The sequence below is a fragment of the Mustela erminea genome, chromosome 11, assembly GCF_009829155.1.
Source record: "Mustela erminea isolate mMusErm1 chromosome 11, mMusErm1.Pri, whole genome shotgun sequence".
Taxonomy (NCBI): domain Eukaryota; kingdom Metazoa; phylum Chordata; class Mammalia; order Carnivora; family Mustelidae; genus Mustela; species Mustela erminea.
Genome location: NC_045624.1, coordinates 26,953,546 through 26,964,484, shown reverse-complemented (window position 1 = coordinate 26,964,484; position 10,939 = coordinate 26,953,546). Strand labels below are relative to the sequence as shown.

The window sequence follows — 10,939 nt, the reverse complement described above, 5'->3', positions numbered from 1 at the left end:
CTCCCTACAGGTCTTCCACAGTATATTAAAGCAGAAGATAAGGTTTTATCTTAATCATGAAAGTATTATCTGAAGGACAATTAAGGTTTTGTGCTGTTCAACCAATACATCTCACATCATGGCTGCTCATACTCTTCATTCTGAAGTCTATCTCTTCTCTGAAACCTGCCCGACTTCCAATTTATCAAAGGAAACCTTTTATAGCTGCTTGGAATGCTCCAACGGATCAGTGTTTGGTAAAATACAATATAGGACTAAATTTGAAAATGTTTCAGGTAATTGGAAGCCCACTGGCCAAGGCCAGGGGGCAAAATGTCACTATATTTTATGTCAACAGACTGGGATACTATCCATGGTATACATCCCAGGGGGTTCCCATTAATGGGGGTCTCCCCCAGAACATAAGCTTGCAAGTGCATCTAGAAAAAGCTGACCAAGATATTAATTATTACATCCCTGCTGAAGATTTCAGCGGCCTTGCTGTTATAGACTGGGAATACTGGCGACCCCAGTGGGCCCGTAACTGGAACACAAAAGATGTTTACAGACAGAAGTCAAGAAAACTTATTTCTGATATGCAAGAGAACATATCAGCTACTGATATTGAATACTTAGCCAAAGCAACATTTGAAGAAAGTGCAAAAGCTTTCATGAAGGAAACCATCGAACTGGGAATGAGGAGTAGACCCAAGGGCCTCTGGGGTTATTATTTATATCCGGATTGCCACAATTATAATGTTTATGCCCCGAATTATACTGGGTCATGCCCAGAAGAGGAAGTTTTGAGAAACAATGAGCTCTCTTGGCTCTGGAATAGCAGTGCTGCTTTATATCCTTCTATTGGTGTCAGAAAATCTCTTGGCGACAATGAAAACATTTTGCTTTTCTCGCAATTTCGAGTGCATGAATCCCTGAGGATCTCCACCATGACATCCCACGATTATGCTCTGCCTGTATTCGTCTACACAAGATTAGGCTACAGAAATGAACCTCTATTTTTTCTTTCTAAGGTAAGATACCCCTTGCCAAAGATGGGGGGTGGTGGTTTCCTCCCTGTCTTTAAAAGAGACTTTTTTTTTTTTTTTTTTTAAGATTTCATCTATTTATTTGAGAGTGAGAGCATGAGCAGGGGGAGGAGCAAAGGAAGAGGGAAAAGCAGACTCCTCACTGAGCAGGGAGCCTGCCAGGAGGATCCCAGGACCCTCAGGCCATGACCTTAGCCAGAGGCAGATGCTTAACAGACCGAGCCACCCAGGGTGCCTCCTCAAAGAGACATCTCTTTGTTAATCGTGTTCTTTGAGGAATTCCCAATTAGTGGTCTTTTAGAAAGCAGAATAATTGTTCCTTCATTTTTTAAAAAGATCTTATTTATTTATTTGACAGAGATCACAAGTAGGCAGAGAGGTAGGCAGAGAGAGGAGGAAGCAGGCTCCCGCTGAGCAGAGAGCCCAATGCAGGGATCGATCCCAGGACCCTGAGATCATGACCTGACCTGAAGGCAGAGGCTTAACCCACTGAGCCACCCAGGCACCCCCATAATTGTTCCTTTGATTAGCCATCCTTTTAGACTCTTCATTTATGCCAACTGAATTTTAATTATTTATTATTCTTTTAAGGAACATGTTATGGAGGGAAGGTTAAAAGGCAATGAAATCAACTCCTCCCCTCTTCTTCCCCAGCTTTGATGGTGCTCCCTCATGACTGGCCTTTATTGAAGCAGTTGGTGGTGGACAGGCTGGAAAATCAGAGAGGATATTTTAAAATGGAGTAGTTTGCCCTCATATTTGGAAGTGTAATTGGAAGCATTCTTGCTTCTGGCCTTACCATCTGATGTCAAGAAAAAAAAAATGTTTTCTTTTTAATGCATAATACCAGTTTTGATAAAAGGTATAAGGGAGGCACAGTAATGTGGATATATGTAGTCCTACTGAACTCAGAAATGGTGAAGGGAGTAAATTTTATGTGTCTTCTTACCACAATTAAAAAGTTTTTAAAAATAAAAAAAATTCAATCATAAATTCATCACTAGAAGATGGTTTTGCAACCCTAGGGTAAAACTTACAAATACAAGTTTTATTGTTTATTTTGCTATTATAGCCAAAGGCCTCCCACAAACCATAAGGGTAACTTTTAAAATAGATGAACTTTCAGCTCAGTTTTCTCTCCCTTCTTCTCTCTCTGCTACTCTGGTAACTCAAATGGAACCTTCTTGAGATAAACACTTAAACGTAGATGCTGCTCTAATGGCCGGACTTCAGTAAGTATGTGTAAACTTTCTTTTTAATTTCTTTTTTAAGATTTACTTATTTATTTATTTGACAGAGAGAGAGAACAAGTAGGCAGAGCAGCAGGCAGAGAGGGGGAAGCAGGCTCCTGACTGAGCAGAGAGCCCGATGTGGGGCTCGATCCCAGGACCCTGGGATCATGACTTGAGCTGAAGGCAGAGGCTTAACCCACTGAGCCACCCACATGCCCCTGTGTGAACTTATTCAGGCTTTCATATGGGTGGTGCAGTGATATTTTTAGATATTACTGGATACCATCAGTTTATCATATTTCCTCTTTCTTCACCATTGCAAGTTTCAAATCACCAGAGTATATTTTAATACACTTATGCTTAGAGATGTTCTGAGGTGAAGCCTCCAAAGAGTGAGGCTCAGGAAACCCAGATGAGGGCTTTGGCATGACTGGTAGGTATCTACAGAGCATATAGTGAATACAGCCTAATCCTCAGAAGAAGAAAAGGCACAGATGTATCAGGATTTGGTAAATGCTATTCCTTGGACATCATCAATGAGATGAGTAAGAAGAGAAAAGTCTCCACTGTGAACTGATATTTGTACTTCCCAGAAAAGGCATCAACAAATGATTAAGAATGATAGGAATTAGTATCACCTGGGAGGCTTAAAAAGTCCTCTAGATCTTCTTGACCCTGGAACTGAAAGTTAAATATTACTTTCTTCTGTGAAACTTCTTTCCTTTTTTATATTTCGCTTAAACAAGTTTCTATCTTTGATGGTAATAAATTTACTTTTAGAAGAAACAATAAACTTTAAGGGAAAAGTGTTCATTTTGAAAGATTAGCTTACACTACTGGTACATTCTGCACATTTGATAAACCTAGATAAGCTTCCTTGAGTAGCTACAGCCTCAGAAATATTTGTTTTAAGAAAAGAAGGAACAACAGTTAGGGTCTCATCAAGAAACAGTTTTCTTTTGCAGTCCCAAGAATCATTCGGTATCATTCTGAAAATTTCTGAATGGTAAAGTACTTCCAAATGTTTTATACCATTAGTTTACCCACCATTTTATTCTATCCTCCATTAAAATCTGCCCACAAAATTTTAAAAACCTGACATTCATTTGTACCAAATCATTAATGACTAATAATGGCTTGTGTCCATTTCTAATCTTCCAAAAGATAGCTGCAATTTATTTTTTTTTTAAGATTTTTAATTTTGGGGGACACCTGGGTGGCTCAGTTGTTTAAGTGGCTGCCTTCAGCTCGGGTCATGATCCCGGGGTCCTGGGATTGAGTCCTACATCAGGCTCCTTGCTCAGCAGGGAGCCTGCTTCTCTCTCTGCCACTGCCTGCCACTCTGCTTACTTATGCTTGCTCTCTGACAAAAAAAATAAATAAAATCTTTAAAAAAAGATTTTTAATTTTAATTTTATTTTTAAAAAAGGAGTGTGAGTGGGAGAGGGAGAAATAGACTTCCCACTGAGCAAGAAGCCCTATGTGGGGCTTGATCCCAGGACCCTGGGATCATGACCTGAGCTGAAGGCAGATGCTCAACCGACTAAGCCATCCCAGATGCCCCGACTTTTTATTTTTAAGTAATCTCTACACCCAATGTGAGGCTCAAACTTACAACCTGAGATCAAGAGTCACATGATCCACTGTCTGAGCCAGCCAGTGCCATGATATCTGCAGTTTATAGTGTGTTTTTGTATGCGCATGTTTGTGCATGTGTACACATACATATATAGTTAGGATTAGAGAAACGATTTACCAAAAAGTAGCAGATTTCCTCACCTGTCCAACCTCAGTGCCTCATTATCTTAATAAATAAAATGAGACAGTATTACCTGCCCTATCTACCAAGCAGAAGTAGTATGAAAATCAAATAAGAAAATACATATGAAAATTTGAGACACTTAAAAATATATGTGATGCAGCTGTCACTTTTTACCAGGTACCAAAGCTTTAAACTTGGAAAGGAATATCTAAGAACAGAATCATAATCAGCAGCCGTAGTGGGACAATATAGGGGCAGTAACACCTCATTTCACACGAAAGATTGCCTACCCCACTTACATATACACAACCTAAATAAAACTTGATGTTATGTTTTTAAAAATAATGAAGGGAGTTTTCTTGACTGTAGATTTAAAAATGTCTTTCCCTCTAATTAATTAGTATTTCCTCTGGTAACACGCAAGGAGCTCATTGGTGATGCCCCAGCTCCCCACAGTGGGCACCTTACTTACATGCACTGTGGAGAGCATGAGGGAGAGCCGGAGAAAGTGCTAGGACTTGGAATATTTGTTGATGTTACAGCATGCGTTGTTCCTTATTTCTTCTTTCATGTGACATCACTCATGTAGCTGACACTCTCATGTGGTCCTTATCTATTTTCAAAGGCATCTTACCTGTCACTCCCCTCACTGAATAAAGCCTTGCTCTTTTGGTCCCCAAAACATAGCTGCTCTGTGATTCATTCAGCACCCTGCTCTCAGCTAGGTGACAGTGAGCTAATCTGGTAGAGAAATTTGCATTAATATCTGCTATTGACTCCTTACCTGTAGTCAACATGTGCATGAAGACTCGCCATGTTGAATCAGTTCCAATAAACTCAAAAGGACACATTGGGAAGAAACTTAACATTCCATTTTTTTAAAAGATTTTATTTATTTATTTATTTGAGAGAGAGAGAGAGAGAGTGAGAGACAGCTTAAGCACACATGCAGGGGGAGGGACAGAGGGAGAGAGAAAGGCAGAAGACTCCCCATTGAGCAAGGAGCCTGATGTGGGACTCAATCACAGTCCCCGGGATCATGACCTGAACTGAAGGCAGATGCTTAACTGACTGAGCCAATCAGATGTCCCCAGCATTCCTTCCTGATAATTAGCTTCAGAAGGTGTGGGTTTCACAGCAAACATCTATAGCTTCCTTACTTATAACCTGTAAATGCTGTGTCTTCCACAGCAAACATCTATAGCTTCCTTACTTATAACCTGTAAATGCTGTGTCTCCCACTTCCGTCTGGTGACACTACTTTAGCCCAAAGGAATTCATGGGAGATTTGGGGTTTCCAGTTCAGCATGGTAAGAAGCTTGGAAGTTACCACACCATCCTAACAAGTAAAAAGCTAAACAGACTGGGGGTGCCTGGGTGGCTCAGTGGGTTGAGCCTCTGCTTTCAGCTTGGGTCATGATCTCAGGGTCCTGGGATCAAGCCCTGCATCGGGCTCTCCACTCAGCAGGGAGCCTGCTTCCCCCTCTCTCTCTGCCTGCCTCTCTGCCTACCTGTGATCTTTCTGTCAAATGAATAAATTAAAAAAAAAAAAAAGCTAAACAGACTGAAAAATCAAGTCTTCTTTAAAAAAAAAAAAAAAAGATCAAGAAAAAAGATCAACTTTTCTTAGATTCATGAGAAGGGAAGACATGGGGCAAATTGCTGCCCTAAAAATTCAAGAGGAAAACAGGTGAATATAGAGAATCACAACTTACCAGAACACAAACCTCTGTGGGAACCACAGCCAGAGTAGGGTAACTTGAACTATAATTGACAAATTGCTGGAGACTCAGTGAGGACCAATCTGAGAGATAAAAACTCCAGGGGACTCAGTCATGGGTAGGGATATAATTTTGTGAGTTTTCTCTCCAAAAGCTTATCAGATACTCACAGTGAATATCAGAGAAAAATCTTCTAATGCATCTGGCAGGGGGCAGGAGAAAAAGAACTGTTTTGAATACTCAAGAACATTCTGTTCTTCTTAACAAGGTCTGCCCTCAGGAGACACTAACCAGTACCAAACCTACTGGGGACTCATCAGAGCCTAGGTGAACTGGGAGAAGGGAAATACCCAACTCCAGCTGGCTCTAGTCTTCCACTTGCAAGAAGGGAAATGTCCGGCTCTAACCCCATCTAGCCTGACTATCCCACCTAAGAAGTGAGAAACACAACTGATCAACCTGTGAATTTCACAGTCCAGAGGCAAAGACTCACTAAAAGACCAAGAACTAATCATAGGACTACAGAACACTTCCATTTCTTCTACATCTTACTAGCACAATGCTGAGTGCCTATCTATAGCAGTTCCTTTTACCTAGTATGAGCTATTTGCCCATCAAGAAAAAATTAAATCATGTCTAGCTATTAAGAAAAAAAAAACTACAAGACATACTAAAAGGCAAAAACAGAATTTGAAGATATAGAGCAAGCATCACAAGCAGACGCAGATATGGCAGGGATGCTGGAATTATCAGACCGGAAATTTAAAACAACTCTAGTGAATATCCAAAGGGCTCTAATAGATAAAGTAGACAGGCATGCAAAAACAGATGGGCAATGTAAGCACAGAGCTGGAAATGCTACAAAAGAATCAAAAAGGAATGTTACAGATGAAAAACACTATAGCAGAAATGAAGAGTGTCTTTGATGGGCTTTAGACTGCATAGGGCTGGGGAAAGATTTCCAGAGCCTCAGGATGTCTCAATAGAAACTGCTGAAACTGAAAAGCAAAGAGAACAAAGGCTGGGAAAACAAAACAAACCCCAGAACAGAATATTCAAGAACTATGGGGCAGCTGAAAAAGGTGTAACATACATGTAATAGTAATTCATGGAAGGCCATTGGGGGATTTGGCCTCTCTGGTCACATGATCATAGTGATCATGGCTTCACTAACTTCAAAGTGAGTGAAGGAAGGTTCCCTGCTCCTTGTATCTTTGCCAAAAGAGGCAATGGGTGTAGACCCAGCAGAGTCCTCATTCTGGGCATTACACGGCTGGCGCCTCCCATATTCACCATATCATAGATAATTTTCAAAAACATTTCACTTCCCCTATCTCATGAGAGCCTCATGAAAACTTCCTTTCTTGTTATGTCAGCTCTGACCTAGTCAGCAGACTCCGTGGTCACAGAAATGGAAATGGATCTGAACCTGAAAGGGAAAGTCATTTAACCCAAAATTTCCACCCTTCTTGAAAACATCCAGAATAATAAAACTTAAGACACGGAGACTGTAAAACCTTTGAGTGGACCATAAAAGTGAACAGATAAGAAGATGTATCTCTCAAGTGTTGATTTTAATAGAAAAGGTCCCAGGAGAAATATAATTATAAAGTTCTGCTTTTATTTCCCAGCAAATCACCCAGTTACATTTTCCAGCATGTAACTGATGGAAATTCATCCTTGGAGTAAAAGGTGAATGCTTAGGATCTTAAACCATCAGAGAATATACTATAATTTAATAAACTTATCTAGGAAACCTACCACAGGACCTTAAATTAGGAAACCAACTGCATACCTTCAACTCCTAATTTCCTTCTTAAATGGCTTCAATCCATGTTAATCCTTAAACACTTAAATCCTTTAGGATGACAAAACCAAAAATCCCCTACTGAAGTTTTGTTTTCATTTACTTAACATACAGAGAAAAAGTCCGCACCTCTATCATGACTGGATGAGTCATAAATAAAGCCCATGACGTCAGGTACATTGAAATCAGACACAAATAGCTTCAGAGATCAAACATAAGGGTGGACCAAATCAGAGCCTATAGGTCCTTAACACTGAGTCGCTTTGTCTGGCCTTGGGATCCAAAGGACACAAAACCCCTCTGGGTCCTTGCAGAGGCGAAGTCCTCCCAGGAGTGTTGCAAATTGGGAAGAGAATGTGAGGTATTCTCCACATTTGAAAAAAAACTTTCAGATTCTGTTTCTGGGTCATGTACATATGGCTGGTTTGTATGTATTAGCCCCAGTTGACTTTGATTAGACAGCTTCTGGTGGCTATTTCTAGGCTGTCATCAAAATGATATCCTATTTGGCAAAATGCAAGTTTTTCTTTAAAAATATTTAGTATGTTTTTCCATACGATTATGGAGTGTGATTTTTGAGCCTTGGTTTATTCAACATTTGTGTTACTCTAAGAACGTGGAGAATCCTCCTATTATATTATATTGCACTCAGCCTCTAATCCTAATCCCTGGAGTACTGTTTTTATATCATGAATAATGAACTCTGATCTCTTCAATCTAGCAAGATCTAATCAGTACCATTGGAGAAAGTGCTGCCTTGGGAGCGGCAGGCATTGTCATCTGGGGAGACATGAATTTAACTTCATCTGAGGTAAGGCGGAACCTTGAAGGTATAGTTAAAATTATTTAAAGTATTTGCTCTTTCCTGGGATAGTTAACTCCAATCGGAGCTCTCATGGCTCCCACAATAAACTAGCTTTAGAATTAAAGTCTAAATCAATGCCTAATAATTGAAGGAGCTCAATAGTATTATTACCTTTTGTTAAGACAGTTTTAGAATTAAAGTCTAAATCAATGCCTAATAATTGAAGGAGCTCAATAGTATTATTACCTTTTGTTAAGACAGTAATCACAATACTAACATTTGTTGGCTACTTATGTGCTCAGATTGTGCTAAATGCTTTTTGTTTTGGATTTGCACAGTTACTGGCCATAATAACCCTTATGAGATAGGGTCTGCCATCCTCCTTTATTGATGAAGAAACAAGAGAGGAAATCCAACTAGGTTAATAGCTAGTTAGGCTACTTAACTGGTGAAGCTGGCATTAACCACAGTTTGACTCTGGAGAACTTGCCTTTAACTACAACATTAAATGTGTTATATCCTATTTGGAGAAGAAGAAACAGATGGTAAGTTTTTAATCTCTGCATTGAATCTATTTTTCCTCTTTGGGGAAATTAGCTGAAAATTAATAGCATTTAAAGTGAGATGTATAGCTCTCTTCAAATTTCTCCCAGCTCAGATATTATTTACTCTAATAAGTCTTTCTAGTTTTTCCCAATCCATATTAGTCACAATCTCTTCTGTATTTCCAGATGCTATTTGTTTATATCTCTACAGTATGATACATTTGCCTGGAATTGTAATACTTGTATCCTCAACAACCTGACTTAAGCTGACAATATCAGCTTAAAAGTCTCCCCTGTCTAACATAAGAATTAGGTAGAAGTGGGAAGAATCAATTCTTAACTCTCTAGGTGTTAATATTTCCTCTCCAGCCTGTGCGGCAGATGGGAGGAAGCAGAGGGCACAAACCTGGTGGCCTCCGTTTAGAACACATAATAGGAACCATAAAAAAAAAAAAAAAAAAAAAAAAAAAAAAAAAAAAAAAAAGACCTAGACAGGCTTTCCCGTGTTTGAATTGTATACAGAAGTCCAGAACCCAGGGTAGTTGATATTTGAGTGTAATTGACAGGAAAATCCAGGAACCTACTGGTCGACTGTTAACAATAAATCAGTTAGACTATGAGGATTCAGGTTTCTACACAAGTATGAAAGGTACAGAACACCCCAAAAAGCAGCCAGAGGACAGCAGCTCTGGTATGATTTCTAATCTGGGTTTATTCTTTTTTTTCCACACCCATTAAGTTGGGGGCTAGAAGGAGGAAAAAAGGAGGTAAATTGGAAGAAGGCAGGGTCCTTATACGATGACTCTGGGACCCATTTGCAAGTTCAGTGGCTTAGCTCCCTTGTACCCTATTCTCCATCTCCTGCCCCTGGGACCTTTCATCCTTTCTGATCAGCTCCCCTGTGTTTTAGCACCAGAGCCTCAGAGATCAACCAGCTGGAGCCAAGATGTTAGGTTTCACTCAAGGCCAAAGAACTGCCTTGGGGGCCTAGATGCTCAAACCCTATCAGTGCCCAAACCCACTAAAGCCCATTTGTTTCCACATTTCTAGGGCAACTGTACAAAGGTGAAGCAGTACGTGAGTTCTGATTTAGGGAGCTACATAGTCAACGTGACGCGAGCAGCTGAGGTGTGCAGCCTTCACCTCTGCAGGGGGAACGGGAGATGCAGAAGGAGAGTATGGAAAGCCCCGGATTACCTTCACCTGAACCCTGCAAGTTACCACATAGAGGCCTCCAAGGATGGAGAGTTTATTGTGAAAGGAAAAGCATCGGATACAGACCTGGAAGCGATGGAGAAGAAATTTTCCTGTCATTGCTATCGGGGTTACGAAGGAGCCGATTGCAGAGGGACCAAGATGGCTGATGGGGGCTCCAGGGTTTTCTCTTTTCCTGGCTCACTGATGACACTGTGCCTGCTGGTTTTAGCAGGTTCTCAGAGAGCTTGGTTGTGAGACAGTTGAATTTAAAGGGAGATTTACAGCTTATAGCGTAGTCACCTAGAGAAGGGATGAAACTTAGGATGGGTTTTTTTCCTTCTCAAAGCCACTGAGAGGTATCCTAAGTAGACATTATGTATGTCCCTTAACATAAACACGAACATATTGCTTTATTTGGCTCTGATTTGGCTAAAAAACCAGATCCATGAATAAAATCAGTACAGTCTTCATTACTCTGGAATGTTAAGTTGTATTTAAACCAGACCTAGTTTATTTTCGTCTTTATATGAATGTGTGTGTGTGTACATATACATATTAAATTATTGATTTCAAAGTCTGGTTTTTCTGGTCAGCAATGTATTACGAACAGATGACTAAGTAATCATCTGATTCCATAGAAGAGGTCACCTCAGGGTATGAGCTGGTCACTCGATCTACTGAAAGGAACCAAAGGCAACGTTCCTTGTTCCAGCCTGAGGTTCACTCTGGGCTTCTGTTCCTCACCTGAGCACACTGACTGCAGAACCAGGTCCTGATGTGGCTTCTCAAGGAGGTGCAGAGACTGAGGCAAGGGGAACTGTTCCCAACTCATTGCAAAGCCATCT

The 10,939-nt window shown here is 40.3% G+C and overlaps 1 protein-coding gene across 1 annotated transcript; it reads left to right on the top strand.

Moving 5' to 3' along the window:
• The first annotated feature begins 56 nt into the window (after window positions 1–56).
• Window positions 57–10,416, top strand: LOC116568618 (hyaluronidase-4). Its single transcript, XM_032304131.1, has 3 exons — window positions 57–1,010; window positions 8,269–8,358; window positions 9,948–10,416. The coding sequence occupies exons 1-3, from the start codon at window positions 57–59 to the stop codon at window positions 10,347–10,349; spliced, it is 1,446 nt and encodes a 481-aa protein (XP_032160022.1). The 3' UTR covers window positions 10,350–10,416.
• The last annotated feature ends 523 nt before the right edge of the window (window positions 10,417–10,939 follow it).

Bases quoted from the DNA above. Each gene is read 5' to 3' on its own strand.
- LOC116568618 (XM_032304131.1), top strand. From the start codon at position 57: ATGAAAGTATTATCTGAAGGACAATTAAGGTTTTGTGCTGTTCAACCA. The intron at 1,011-8,268 runs GTAAGATACCCC...TCTTCAATCTAG, and splicing joins CTCTATTTTTTCTTTCTAAG to CAAGATCTAATCAGTACCAT. The intron at 8,359-9,947 runs GTAAGGCGGAAC...CCACATTTCTAG, and splicing joins TGAATTTAACTTCATCTGAG to GGCAACTGTACAAAGGTGAA.